Consider the following 14,770-nt stretch of genomic DNA (forward strand, 5'->3'; position numbering starts at 1 on the left):
CCGGAAGCAACAAAACGATGCGTTCCATGTACATTCCCCGGTTGCAAAGCGGATTCTCCTGGCTGTTAAATGGAGGAATTTTCAAATTAGCGTAAATTACAGTAAGAACGACCGCATAATTGCAACTTTGCAAGTGTTTATATCTATATTACTATACAGATATCTATATCTACATACAGTACACACAACTGATGCTAATAAGCTCACCGTTTAACCGCGAATCTAACATCAGCGTATAGCGATACGCTGATGTTAGATTCGCGGTTAAACGGTCATCCGTTGTTATACCGGAAAGATCGGTGAAACATCTGCTGGGAGTGATACTGGAGAACATCTCAGATTGGACCGATCATGTTAAAAAGATCCAAAAGCATGTTCGGTACGGTATATCATTGTTAGATCGTGTGAAAGTCGCCTACCAATATCCCAAAGCATTCTGCTTTTCTATGCTTTTGTGTCCAGTCTCATCTGGACACTGCTCCCCAGTGTGGAGCAGGGCTTCCGTGCGCTTCCACAAAAGTGGCAAGACATTGGCCATTATGCATCATAGCGGCCTCCGAGTGGCTGCAAATTGCGCGGGAGACCCACGGAATCGTTCACGAGCAAGTATGGGATCCTACCGCTTTTTACCAGATGGCAACAAACGGCAGCGATATGGTTGCACAAAATCAGGCAGCAGAAAAAATTCCATGTGCCGCAGTACATCGTCGAATTGGTGAAATTCGAACAGCACGTCAAGCCGTACAACCTTCGGAAAGGAAACCGCACCGTAATCAAGGCGAAAGCAAAGAAAAAGCCGGCGAATAACCATTGTTTAATTGGAGGTTTAAAAAAAAATGTGTACATTTTTCGCTAATCGTAATTCTTCTGATATTCTTCGGATACTCGTATTATTGGTGTGTTTCAAGAATGCTTTCAGCAGTGTCAAATTTGATTTTTCGGACTGTCTTGCAGTTCCTTACTGTTTGGCCAGGTTTAAAATCCCGTACCAGAATGTTACCCTCGCCGGATTAAATGGGTTATTTGCTCAGTGATAAATACGAGTAATAATAATAATGTGGTGATTCTGTTTTGCCGTTCTCAAGTACCGGCGGATGTTTGCCAGATGGGAACAATTCATACTAGTTTTTTCTGGTCGTTGTAATTTTATAGTTTTTATTGCATATTTGGATGTGCTTAATTTTTCAGTGCATGTTAAGCAAATCGACCTGCGAACTTCGAATTAGCTTTTAAGGCATGACAGCATATCACCGCGGCCCACCAAAACCAGAAGTAAACTAACCGTAAAGCGCACTGAAGCTGTGTACATAATTTCTCTCACGAAGCATTTAAATACTATAGTACATAGTAATATTATTGTGTACAATTCAAAATTATAGACTATACACATGACACGTCAAAACAGAAAATCTGGGATACTTTTGGCATAGGTTTCAGAATGTTAAATGCCAGCCGACACTCCAAGTAAATATTTCTTATTTCCTGCCAAATTTTGCTGGGCCCATGTACGATCGGGCAGCGGCATAAGCATTGCAGTTGAGGACACTACGTATAGGAAGAGGAAATCGACTGCGTTTCTGGAATGAGGAGAGCGATGCGTTAAAAAAATACTTTTTCGATACTGGAGAAGTGCAAGTCTTTGAAATTGTGCCTTTAATTACCGATGCGTTTAAACAGGGGAACTTCAGTGTCGTTACGCATGAGTAATCCACATCCATAAGGTACATAAGGTCACCGGAGAATACCAGCGCCACATCTACTGCATTGCCAAGCGATCCCAGTTGGAAACTGACCACGGCATCGATTGTCGACGGAATTGTGGATGCATTGCCAATAAAGAATTTGCTCTTTATTAACGGAACCTTTTTTGCACGCGTTCCAGCTTGGATAAACTGTGAATTGGGCTCGAATCCATCTACACGTTAAACAAACGTTGTAAGGTTTGTAAAGTCAATTGTTTTATTAGCGTTTTCAAAAGCGCAAAAAGCTCCTTTAAGATAATTTAACAGTATACAAGTGTCATAATAATATTACGAAACCTGGGTACAAATAATCCGGACAGTTACTGCTCACTCAGTATTCATACTTAAAACCGATCTCGGTTCCCACTTACTATAAATACGGAATTCATAGTAATTTCCCGGGTTAACCAAACTCGGGAGCGTAAAGACTGTTTGTAAATTTGGCAAAATGAGGTCATCCTCCACAATCGGCAAATAGTCCAGGAATGTAAAGTCCGTGTACATGTAGTCATTTTGCGCCTGTGTGGATCAAAAAAGGTCAAGAGCGTTCAGTAATACAGTGAGGTAGTCATTTAATATATAGGTAGCGCGCTACCGGGCGAAATTTTACCGCGATAATATGGGTGACGCGCTGGTCCTTCTCCGGCACGGTGTAAGCAGCGGTTACCGGCAACGATGATAAATCGGGGAAGTCTTTCACAATAGCTAATGGGCCATCACGGATGTATCCGGACGTAGTAATCACATAGTAATCGTTTCCTAAATGCACAACCAAAAGATACGTGAACTAGCAAAATATTTTTATTTTTATCAATAAAAAAACGAGAGAATCTGTGGCAGTTGCGGTTCACAAAACAATTATATACACATCTACAATACACTGAAAACCAACAGTAACGCTCACTGCTTAAAAATAGGTAATGTTTTCGAGTGTTTTAAGAGGGTCATATAAAACAGTCTATAGTTTCAGCTTGTCGACACCTTTTTTGGTGCACCTTTTTTTTATCCACGTGGATAGCCATACCTGAAAAAATTACTATCCTGCCATCTTGATTTTGTACCGCCGCATCCACACGGAAGCCAGGATCGCAGATGTTCCGCTTAACACTGCCGCCTTTTCGCTGTACAGCTACGTAATCCGCTTTTGTCGGATCGGCTATCAAATTCCCTTGTACATCCGGGAAATAATTTGGGAATTGTTCTTCAGCTGTCGTCGTTGATGAGGTAGTCGTAGTTGTGCTGGTCGTCGTTGTGGTGGTCGTGGGTGGAGTGGGCTTAATAGTGGTGGAAGTGGTTGGAGCAGCCATGGGAATAATTTTTGGAATGTCCGCATTGTAAATGGATATTGAAGGCCGGTTTTCCCGGTCACGTGAAGGGACGCCGGCTAACACCGTGATCGTCGGTTTGTACGCTAAAATGCTCTAGATTTCTTTTTGTACTTAAATGACTATGTAATTACTAATTACCTATGTATTAACACAGTAGTACTGATTGTACGTTGCACTATTTTCATCCATCACTTCCAGTCAGTTTTTAGACAGATGTTGAAAATTCTGCTGAAACAACTGCAGACAGAATTGTGACATAGAAAAAAAACAGAAGCGGTGACGAAGTATACTTAATACTAAAATTTTTATGTAAGTTACGTAACATTGCAAAAAATATATAATTTTTATATGAAACTACAGTTTACGCGTACTCGTATATATCATGGAAGTTTTAGATACTTACAGTCCAAATTTCGACAAAGGTCATTTTTGATAATGTCTTGACACTGATACTGGATAGCCATGGCATAACAGTCCCAGTAACTCAAACGCGGTTTATCGCCAATAGTTTTGGTTGCATCGCGCACCGTGAACACCGCTGTTCCCGGTTTAGCGTATGCTGTTGGCAGATGATGCGTCACACTATTGTAATCATAAGGAAATCCTTGATAATAGACGGTAGTATCCAGATATTTCTGGAACGGATTAAAAGGTACAAATTCTGCAATAAGAACGAATTAAACCTGAACACTTAAGCATAATCAAGATTCATAAGCGCAACCAAAACACACTAGTATATGTATTCAAACAGATATTAGACCAATGACTTATGTACGTTATATCTAACCATCTTCCAGATTTTCCAGATGCATTTCCAGATAATCATCCCGATCCGGTCGATTGTGCTCGCTTCGTTTTCCCAGAACATGAAAGAGTGTTTTCATCACCAGACGTTTATTATGCAGGCAACCGTTCTTTCCAGCAGATATTCCCAGTTTTTGACCGGCACCGTCGGTTGACAGCAGGCCAGGATATGACCAACATGTTCTATAACGTGCGTATATACTATATATTTTCAGTTTATTATCAATGCAACAGTATCAGCATATCTACTCGTAGTAATTACACACAAAACATTATATTAGCAAATATAAAATGAGAGCTATATGCAAAAAACAAAAACTGTTTTATGCTACCAGATTTACTGAAAAAATTGGCAACCGTATTAGTTCTAATTTTACGTAATCGTGGGACGTCACTAAATACAGATGTTACTCGTACAATTTGTGATAACCGGATCGAATATTGTCAGTTTTAATTTCACCCAAGTGGTTCATCAAAAGTCAATAAATTACAAATTATAAACTTATAATGATTCAAATTTGATGTTTGCCTCCACATTAACAATACCGGTATTGTCCTAGAACTAACCATATTAAGTACAAGTATACTACGCGCGGCGCCCCATAGTTTTGAGATCTCTATAACCAGAAAACTTCTGGAAAAACGGACAACGCCATTAGATCCGGGATAGTTCAGAAGTGGCCGGCATGTGTTTTTTTTATGAAAATATCAAGCCGGTATCAAGCCGGCATCAAGACCAGATTGATCCAACCCATCTTAAAGGTCACCTTGAAACTTAGAAATATTTGCCTAGATACAATACAAAATACCAATTGACATAATTATCACACTAATTAAACCGAAAACAAAATAAATTATTGTACTTATTCAAACACTCGCGTTATTCAAACATTGCTGCCGGTGTTGCCGAGCTCGAAACGTTTAAAATCAACTGGTATAAAATGTAAAAAATCAAATATAAAATCAATACGAAAAATCACTGGACGAGTGAGTGACCGAAACACTATCACCGACCACTGAGCGGAATCTCCAGATGAGTGGGTGACCGAGCTACCACCACTGACCAGTAAGAAAAATCACTAGACAAGTGAGTGACCAAAACACCATTACTGCCCACTGAGCAGAATTTCTAGGTGAGTGACTCATCGAGCGGACTTTGCTCTTGCTCACCTAACGGCTCTGTGCACTGGACAGTAGTTGTAGCAGGGTTACATCCTCACGTAACGATTTTTCTCCTTACCTAGCGATATTTCTTACTGGACAGGTTGAGCTCGGTCAGTCACTCACCTAGTGATTGAGTGCGTCAAAAATCGCTAGGTGAGTACGTGACCGAGCTACCACCACTGTCCAGTGCCCAGAACCCGTTAGGTGAAAGAGTACCGAGATACCATTACTTTCCAGTGCACAAACTCCGTTAAGTGATCTAGTGACCGAGCTACCACTACTGTCCAGTGCATAGATCCCGTTAGGTAGATGGGTGACCGAGCTACCAATACTGTCCAGTGCACAGAGCCCGTTAGGTGAACGCGTGACCGTGCTACCACTACTGTCCAGTGCACGAATTCCGTTAAGTGATCTAGTGACCGAGCTACCACTACTGTCCAGTGCATAGATCCCGTTAGGTAGATGGGTGACCAAGCTACCAATACTGTCCAGTGCACAGAGCCCGTTAGGTGAACGCGTGACCGTGCTACCACTACTGTCCAGTGCACGAATTCCGTTAAGTGATCTAGTGACCGAGCTACCACTACTGTCCAGTGCATAGATCCCGTTAGGTAGATGGGTGACCGAGCTACCAATACTGTCCAGTGCACAGAGCCCGTTAGGTGAACGCGTGACCGTGCTACCACTACTGTCCAGTGCACGAATTCCGTTAAGTGATCTAGTGACCGAGCTACCACTACTGTCCAGTGCATAGATCCCGTTAGGTAGATGGGTGACCAAGCTACCAATACTGTCCAGTGCACAGAGCCCGTTAGGTGAACGCGTGACCGAGCTACCACTACTATCCAGTGCACGAACTCCGTTAAGTGATCTAATGAGCGAGCTAGCACTACTGTCCAGCGCATAAACTCGAGACCGAGTTACCAGTACTGTCCTTTGCATAGATCCCGTTAGGTAGGTGGGTGACCGAGCTGCCAAAGCTATCCAGTGCACAGAGCCCGTTAGGTGAACGTATGACCAAACTGCAATATTACTGAGCAAAATAGAGCAGGGCCTGCTAAGTTCTTAATGAGTGACCTATCTAGCACCACTGTCCAAGTCTTAGCGTCCTTTTAGTTTGTAATGTGATACTCTCGTGGGTGATTTGATTCGGATGGTTTTTCGCTAAGAAAATTTAACAAAAAATGATCTGTAAAGTCAAAGTAATTGCGTTCGACTGCACGAAACCAAAACATCCATTTTTTTATAAAATTTTTGTTATCGGGCTCTTCAGATTTATCCGCTCTAAGTTAACAATCCGTAAACCGGCCAAGGAGTTTAGAACCCAAGAAACGCGGAGGCGAAGCCGAGGCTGTTTCTTGTATTATATATCTATATCGCATATATATCTATACCGCAAATTTGTATAAGGTGATGTGTGCTAATTCTTGCAATAGCGACACGATAGTGATCGGTTAGGTGCGATCAGTCACAACAATATGTTATTGTATTCATTTCATTCTTTCCGTATGTTTAATTACCATACAGGAAACCGCATAATTACTTGTACTAATATGTGCATGAACCGGATCCGGTGTGATGCAGTGAACAAATCATGGTCATTAATTATTTTGTTGATAATTGCAGCCTTTTAACGCATAATGTAGCAAATCGCTCGCGTAGCTTTGACGTCTTTTACTTACCCATCAACAGCGGGACTAATAATTATATAATCTTTTCCAGCATCACTGCGAGCATCGTAATCCACAAAACGAACGCAGCCTAGGCTATCGAGAAATATTTGGTCCATTGCTTCGTGAATGGTCGCCAGTTCAGTGGAAGCTATATATTTAATACATAAGAATGTGCAAATGTCAACTTAAAAAAAGAAACTTTTTCGAGTTTTACTAAGTAAGTAACTATCCTATGATAAGTTACGGAGCATTGGAAAATACGATTTACTACATAACAAGCGGTAGAAATAATGGTTTTATTTTTTTTAAAAATAGCAAAACTGACTTATACATCTTCGGAAAAACTATTACAACATATTGTGCAGCGTTAAGGAACGATTTCGAATACTGTGCAACGGTTATTGTTGAATAAGTCTCGTGTATTGTACTTGGTGTTTATAACTTGTCGAATTAAGTACGTGTGTCTTCAAATCGTTTTGATTGGTGAACTGAATTGGAAGAAGTGTTTTATGAAGTCGAATTAGTCAGATTGCTTTATAAAACCAGTGATTAGGACAAGACAGGAAAAAACTTGAAAATTTGTTGTATTTTTTGCATTACTTTTTACACCCACATTTTTTCTAAGCTTTGTATTCATCTGATTATGCATATGCTGATATGCTGTATCTGTTTGATAGGTTTAAAGAAAACACCAAAATGTATAGAAATTTAGAATGAAATGTTTTAAGAAACGTATGTAAACTTATGACAAATACACAAACTGTCAAAACGCAGCGTTTTTCATAGGAGAGCATTACTGTGTGGTAAAAACCAATTTGCTAATTGGTGGAGTAATACGCACTATATCCGTCTGAGATCAAGTAAGGAACATGGGATGGGTCCGGCCACCGTGAATAACGGGGATCGGTGTTCAGATTTAGCCTCCCGAGCTACAAAAAGGCCACGCACACTGTTAAGTATTAATTAATTAGGTTAATGCACTTGATAGTTCAAAAATTCTCCGAGTCATGCCTAATCGTAAAATAATCACAGTATGAAGTAATTATAGTAGCAGCACCTTATTGTTTTCCTTATAAAACATTCTGCGTTTTTCACGGACATGGATTTCTGCGATTACAGGCAAGTAGCGTGCATGCGTTTGGTGTTATGTACAAATAAATACCTGTGAATACTGATCACCCGTGGCCCATTTTCCGCTGACCTTCCGAAACAACACTGACGCAATCGCGGCATGTAATAATATAAACATGCCGCCTGCAAATTACACCGACATGATTCATCAAAAAATTTAATTGTTTACTGGTACATCGAATTTTTTTATAGTGGCACTCCAAACTTACACAGCGAATGATGTACGTTATTCTTCCGGGTGATCATCTCGAGTGGTTCCAGATCAGTGCTGACTGGAAAATTGAAACAGCGTTTCACAGCCGCAGAAACAGTAAAATGTATAAAAATTAAATATTTTGGATAATAAATTATTAATCCACACCACCTTTTAAACACTAAATTCCAATCAGTTTCCGGTGATGATTATATACGTTTCGGCAGTAAAGCCACTTTACGGCATCATAATACCATAAAAAAACTGTTCCAACTGCGCATTAATAAAGGCAACCGAGACACCACGCGTGCGGTGAAGATTCGTCCAAAAAACTTAACGATTTTTCTGCTACCTTTCACTTGATGACACCGTCTGAAAAATGGTTATACATAAATGACAGATTTTTAACTTGACGGATGGGAAATATCAAACTGAGAAAAAATCAAGATCAGTAGGAAAAGAGTCAAACAATTAATAGGTTATTTACCCGCATCTGTAACGTGCGCTGGGGGTTGCGACATTTGCTTGGAAATTAAAGAGGCCGGTTGTATGGTGTCGAGCCATCCAACACTATAAACATGTAGGTAGCCGGTGCGACGAAAAAAAGCGCACACGATGTGTTAAGTTACGCCTGAAGGGATGCTCATGAGGCACTTCCTATATAATCATTGTGAATGATCATCATACAAAAGTTTGATGCTTAGGTCAATGAAAGTAGACAACAACAAACTTAACGAAAGTCAAGGTAAAGGTGTCTAGATCTAATATTCCAAAGTAGCATCTTGTAAAGTGGGCGGTTGATGTAACTTCCCGTCGGCAAAGGCTTTTTTATTCTTGTATATTGAAGAAGCTTGTTATAAATCGTTTTGTGGTCACAATGAATTCTTCATCCAAGTTGCCTTATTTACTAACGCAGATATCGTACACTTTTTTAGCCATACTTCTAACTCGACCCGTTTGCTAAAAGTATTTTTTACTACTAATCAATTCTGTAATTTTCAAAGAATGATTTTTAAAAATTTGTTAGTTTAGATATACTGTTTGTGATTCAAACACTTTAGGTGCTTACTAGATGTCAGATAAAGCTATTTTGTTGCATCAATTAAGTAGTTGCGCAGCTATAGCTTCCGGATGCACATGTGGAGAAAATTACACCAATCGTAGAAGTACATATTCTAACGTACAGAAGCCTTTTCGTAGTCAACACGCCGTTCGCGTTCAAATATTTGCAAACGTTCACAAAAGCCACACGACTGTTGACGTTGTGCACGTTTTCAAGAAAATTCTAAAGTACTTATTAGATAAGCATGTAAATACGTAACGCCGTACCGGAACGTTAACATCGTTAATTAATTACACAGCCGAGTGAATCATGGGTTCCTTCCCAAATGTGCATCTCAGGATGAGGCCTTCTCACACCATCCAGTGTGTTAAATTATAAACAAACCACCACCCCCTGTTGTCTAAAAAAGAACAGGAGATCAATACAACATTCATTACTTAAGTGCTTAAGTTTAATCCGCCTTATATTACCACGAAGATTGTGGGCGAGTACATACGGTTTGTTCGACATATACATACGCAGTGCGCCAGGCGGTCTCGAGTGTCTCGCCAGGGGGGCAGTATCGTGCGTTTAACGCGTAGTACCGTGCGTCGGCTTGTTCGTGACCTTTTCATTGTTTTGCCATGATGTGCTGGGATTTGTCTTCAAGGAATTCACGCTCCAATAACCTGCTTGGATGAGTATTTAAGTTACGGTATCCAACAGGTACAACGTCAAATGTGCTGCATACATTCGATGCCACTTAGGGATTTGTATTTTATGTTCTGAATCTGTGCATATGTAAGATGTACAAAGTTGTTGCACCTTGTTGACTATACAAAGGTCACACCATTTTCTCTTCTCTTTTTTAGTTTGCGTATTAATAGATACTTGACTATTCCGCAATGGATAGCCAAACTTTTAATAGAGTTGTCGTGGGTTTGGGGATTGCTCTCGTGGCTGTTGTCTGTGCCGGGAATGCTGAACCGGCCAGCGGACTCTTAAAGCTTTCAGGTAACAGAAACAATTTCTTGTTGAACTTTAACATTAAGCTAATAATTACTATACTTGTTGTACCCTAATATTGTGCAGCTATGATAATTCTCATTAAAAAAGTACTTTGCTTCTTGTGTACTCACAAAAGATTTCAATTACCCAAATAACGATCGCATCCAAAACGTACACACAGTACTTTTCTACAATTCATAGTACTTAATTATCATGACCTTTTTGACTAATGCTGTTGCATTTGAATGCTTCGTTTTTGCGACTCGTAGTCTAGTTTGTATTCCCGGATAATACAGTATTCTGTCTTCCGCGCTTATTTGCACACGGTAACCAAGCATACATCCGAGGTAAAGCGTTATTAAAAGCCATGAAATCTGCCAACGTGTACAGAAATGGCCGAGTGGGGCCATACTTTGTGGATGTTTCCCGTTTTCGACCGTAGGAAACCGTTTTCAATAATTCTTACGAACCTGTTGATTATTAGCATATTACACGGATACAGTATTAAAGTCCGCTTATCACGTGCAACCGTAATCTGCGTGTGGCTTGCAGAGATCAGGTATGAAACATTCTTTCGTTCTACAGGTGACGCCGACGGATTACAGGTAGATAATGCCATCCCGGACAATTCCATCCGCCGATATTACATGCCCAGTTACTCCCTTCCCTGGAGTATGCTGTATCGAAAACCATTTCAGACGATTCGCCGTGCCCCCAACGACATGCCTAACACACTACTGGGCACTGACCTTTTGTTCAAGCGTACTGTCGGCTCTCCCATCGAAGTAGAGGCCAATGAAGCCCCGTGGTACTTAGGCAAACGCTCTTCCGAGCCAATAATTGCCTTCGATCAAGAAGATTAATTACCTGCAACGTATGCTAATTAATATAATTATATTATGTTAGGATTTAGTTTGTCCTATCCAATAATTTAGCGCTGTAAAGCGTTCACACCGGCGAAAGAGCACTGCACGCGATTCTCTATTTACACCTGAAACAAAATACAACTGGTTCCATGAGGATACAGAGAAAAAGAAAATGTGAAATTAATAAATAAAAAAGTACTCGTGCTACCCATCACGACTGTGTCTTTTGAACACCTGTTTCTAATTTCCAGTAAAAAAATCAACCACTTACAGTAATTATCGGCGACTGCTAAACGCGTAACAGAAAGAGTGAGAATTAGTGCCACTCCAATGTATTGGAGGTATACATGGTTTATGTAAAGCGTGGAGGATGTTTGAATCTTCGACATCTGTAATTCTCTCATCAATAACTGACTACAAAAAATGCCTAAATATTTACTAAAAAATCAATACATTTACTTATACCTACTTAACCTGCAACAATTCTGTTGTTGTTCTCCATTTTGTTTTTCAATATTTTGAGCGAGTTACAGGAAACGCACCCACGAAATTTTTAGTTTTCTACTGTACGTTTCTACGTTCACTAACAATAAGCGCCAAACAACAATAGCTATGATATATACAAAAAGGATGGAACTAATGGCTACAAAGCAGTACGACGCGGAACAGCAGTATATATTAAATGTTTCAAACACCGAAAATATTGTTGTTCGAATATATTATGCATGGTACACTCCTTCCTTTAATGGTCCTCCTTGCTGACTTTGCGCGACCGATAGTCGCGTTTTCGATCGCCCAGTACCAGATGAAAAAACAATGTAAGCATCAGCGACACCACCGCCACCGATGTCAGGACAAATCGTAGTCCTTTGTACCAGTCCGGGTAAGGTGAGTGCAGCACATCCACATAGGCCATCCCCACCAGACTGCCGGCCACGGTCAGCAGGGCCAACGGTGTCGGGAACAGCAGGCTCAGCCAGGAGGCCACCACCGGCCCGATGGCCGGCGCCAGCACCCGGTAGTCGATGGTATCCGGTGTACTGCCGCCACGCAGACCTAAGGTCACGGCGTACCGGATACCGCCCAGAAACGACAGGATGGACGCCGAGTAGGCCACCTGAGAGAAAGCCCACGATGCATCGCATGACCCACCCATCAGACACATGAACGGCACCGTGACAAACGGCAGCATACCTGGAATAAAAATTGTTGAGGGTTGTAGTGAATAAAGGCCACTGTAAAGAATGGGTGGAAATCTTGGGAAAGCTGGACCGCACACATATTAATCCTACAAGTTCTAACATTTCTAAAAGCCTTTAAGAAGTTCTGACATTTTTAAAAGTAAATAAAGGAAACAACGCATTGACTTAAGGATGGCCGAAGTATTACCAATTAAACTATAAGCAAACTGATTAATTAATTTTATTACAAAATAAATATTTGTTACATGCGCAGTCGATATACTGTAGTTAGCCGGCGCCGTGGTACAAGAGCGGTGGTACATACAAAGCGAAAAATATTTGTGAAAATACCTTATATCGTTAGACGTTATGGTACCTAATACTACCTATTAAAGTCAAAATACTATCGTAATTATGTATTAACAATTTTTCGATTATCGATGTTTTGCAGTTTGACGGCAACAAAATGATTCGAGCGGGCAATTTCTTAGGTCAAACGATTAGTATTTTAAAGCAGTGACCATGGCACAGCTGGATAAATATAAATAATGTTATAAAATTAATCAGGGACAGAAAAATAAAATAAATTAAGTACGTACTTGCGCCTCCTACTACCAGAACAGGCAGGGGTCCTTTGCCAATATTCTGAGCCTCCTGCATGGCTGCATTGAGGTCACGTTTGGCTTGGTCAACAGAATAATATTCCCTCGTGGAAATGCAGCACAAGGCAGACCCAGGAATAGGATGGGGACTTTTCAGAACAGTGCGTTCAAGAGCAGACGAATCGTTCCTGATTTTTCCGTCAGTGAGTGTACGAAAACAACGCTGTCGAACGGCGGAACTGATCCGAAACATTTTTTGTTTATCTCTAGTATGTATAGTATTAGAAATTGATGCTTTACGTCATTCACATCGAAACCAAGATTTTTTGTTCAAGGGAAAAGTTGTGTAAAAGATGACATTGCGCACCGCGATATTCAATTAGCTATTATAGATTTTCTATAAGGTGTCGATTGTTGAAAGTTCGAATTTACTGTACATTTCTGTGCTAACTACTGCGGTACTACCGTACTACTTCGTAGATTTTGTTCAACGTTCACCGTTAGCAACCGATGCAGACACAATACTAAACCAATACTACATAATACCGACAATTGCTAATCATTGGCAATCAAAATCGAATCGCGACTAAAATTCGAATCACATCAGCAGCTAATGTAATTAATTTTTAGTCATCGTCCACCAATGCCGTAAGTACAGTATCGGTACTGTATTATGTGTACATATAAAAGCGTGCGGGCGCCGCTGCTGAACTGGCATTCACCGTCAAGATGGGGAAGTACAAATCGATTACTGATCGCTGTTATTTTGTCCCCATTACATGCGAAACTTTTGGCACTTATTCTGACGACTCAATTGTTTTGTTAAAGGAGATTGGTAAGAAGCTGTTCATGAGAACAGGCGAGAGTCGTTCCACTTGCTTTTTGTTTCAGCGTTTAAGTTTGGAGATTATGCGGGGCAACGCTATGAGCATATTGTGTACAGTCCCTTCTCATGTTAACTGGGACAAATTCTTCATCTGATTGTACTATACTGAGTGGTTCTCGTTGTTGTGCATATTGAAAAATAAAATGAAAAGCGTCATTCTTACAGTGGCAGCACATTAATTGCGGCTAGTTACGTACATTAATAATACCGTATTTAAATTAGTGGCTAGACTGGCGATTAATTTCTTGATATTTTGTGGTTCTCTAACTCTGCAAATATACAACTCAGTTACTTGGTATTCAGTCAACTGAGTATAAGTAAGTCAAAGCTGGGGAAGGTTTTTATTTACGTGAACGTGAAGCCGCCGACGTGTGAGATGTTTGTCACACATCAGATTAATGGGAAAACTCTCTAGGAAACGTTTCCTCACGATTGTAACAAGCACTCCTATTTTATCGGGTGCAACAACAGGCCAAACAGATTGCAACTATAGAGTATAGCCGAGAGGTGCGGATCGGATAGAGTTAACTGTTAAGGTCATGGCAGCTGCGATATCTGGTGTCTTACTGCTGGCGTCGGCATCCCGTTTAGGTAACTATCGCAGTGTCTTCAAATGCGTCCGTTATTCCTTATAGCCTGCAGAACAAAATTTAAAAAATTGTTTATGAGATTGTGAACACCTTATCTCTCACGTGCTTCCCGGAAATAAAATTGTATTAACCTGGAATGTTTGGTAATGAGACTAATGACTGAGTTTGATCCAAAATGCGAATTCGCATTTCGACCAAATAAATGCAACTGTTTTCTTAGTTCTTTGGGTTACAGCAGTTAATGTACACTTCGTGGCAGCCGGAAACGCCACTAAGAACGGTATGAGTAAAGGTGGAAAAACACGGGCTGATTTCATAGTTCAGCATAATAATACGGCACACAATTCAAAAGTAAGGAAGGTAAGGTGTAAATGCTGTACTGTATTAACCGGTAAGTACTACGTTGGCTGTCCAGCAGTCAACAGCGGGTGCAAACATAACCAGCATCTCGGTGCGTAAAGCGCATAAAACGTGCTTATGCATAAAACGTTTTATTTAACACGGTATGGGTTTTTTTCGATGCGAATATACGGCTAAAACTAAGAGGTTCGACAGCGGAC

General features: G+C 40.5%; 3 protein-coding genes and 1 long non-coding RNA gene across 6 annotated transcripts; 2 read left to right on the top strand and 2 right to left on the bottom strand.

Moving 5' to 3' along the window:
- The first annotated feature begins 74 nt into the window (after positions 1 to 74).
- LOC129596330 (uncharacterized) lies at positions 75 to 1,001 on the top strand. Its single transcript, XR_008691412.1, has 3 exons — positions 75 to 101; positions 296 to 379; positions 463 to 1,001. It is a non-coding gene; the product is annotated as an uncharacterized LOC129596330 (long non-coding RNA).
- A 177-nt stretch (positions 1,002 to 1,178) lies between these two features.
- LOC129595418 (uncharacterized) lies at positions 1,179 to 8,688 on the bottom strand. Of its 2 annotated transcripts, XM_055492433.1 has the most exons (13): positions 8,523 to 8,679; positions 8,207 to 8,407; positions 8,052 to 8,114; positions 7,874 to 7,965; positions 7,553 to 7,640; positions 6,721 to 6,859; positions 3,858 to 4,057; positions 3,474 to 3,731; positions 2,767 to 3,153; positions 2,353 to 2,501; positions 2,114 to 2,261; positions 1,662 to 1,915; positions 1,179 to 1,577 (listed from the first exon to the last, which is right to left on the bottom strand). In XM_055492433.1, exons 3-13 carry the CDS (start codon positions 8,086 to 8,088, stop codon positions 1,476 to 1,478), a joined length of 1,854 nt encoding a protein of 617 aa, XP_055348408.1. In that variant the 5' UTR covers positions 8,089 to 8,114; positions 8,207 to 8,407; positions 8,523 to 8,679; the 3' UTR covers positions 1,179 to 1,475. The 2 variants fall into 2 exon arrangements, with proteins under 2 accessions (XP_055348408.1, XP_055348401.1); XM_055492426.1 differs by lacking the exon at positions 8,207 to 8,407 and having other exon boundaries at positions 8,523 to 8,688.
- Positions 8,689 to 9,617: 929 nt separating this feature from the next.
- On the top strand, positions 9,618 to 11,147 carry LOC129597791 (uncharacterized). 2 transcript variants are annotated; one of them, XR_008691613.1, is made up of 3 exons: positions 9,618 to 9,803; positions 9,950 to 10,091; positions 10,671 to 11,147. XR_008691613.1 is itself a non-coding variant. In XM_055495471.1 (2 exons), the coding sequence occupies exons 1-2, from the start codon at positions 9,983 to 9,985 to the stop codon at positions 10,946 to 10,948; spliced, it is 387 nt and encodes a 128-aa protein (XP_055351446.1). In that variant the 5' UTR covers positions 9,817 to 9,982; the 3' UTR covers positions 10,949 to 11,147. The 2 variants fall into 2 exon arrangements, 1 of the variants encoding a protein (XP_055351446.1); XM_055495471.1 differs by lacking the exon at positions 9,618 to 9,803 and having other exon boundaries at positions 9,817 to 10,091.
- Positions 11,148 to 11,453: 306 nt separating this feature from the next.
- On the bottom strand, positions 11,454 to 13,185 carry LOC129596796 (transmembrane protein 69-like). The gene is made up of 2 exons (XM_055494166.1): positions 12,732 to 13,185; positions 11,454 to 12,145 (listed from the first exon to the last, which is right to left on the bottom strand). Exons 1-2 carry the CDS (start codon positions 12,985 to 12,987, stop codon positions 11,694 to 11,696), a joined length of 708 nt encoding a protein of 235 aa, XP_055350141.1. The 5' UTR covers positions 12,988 to 13,185; the 3' UTR covers positions 11,454 to 11,693.
- Positions 13,186 to 14,770: the final 1,585 nt, after the last annotated feature.

The sequence above is a fragment of the Paramacrobiotus metropolitanus genome, unplaced genomic scaffold (assembly GCF_019649055.1).
Source record: "Paramacrobiotus metropolitanus isolate TYO unplaced genomic scaffold, Prichtersi_v1.0 Parri_scaffold0000003, whole genome shotgun sequence".
NCBI lineage: Eukaryota > Metazoa > Tardigrada > Eutardigrada > Parachela > Macrobiotidae > Paramacrobiotus > Paramacrobiotus metropolitanus.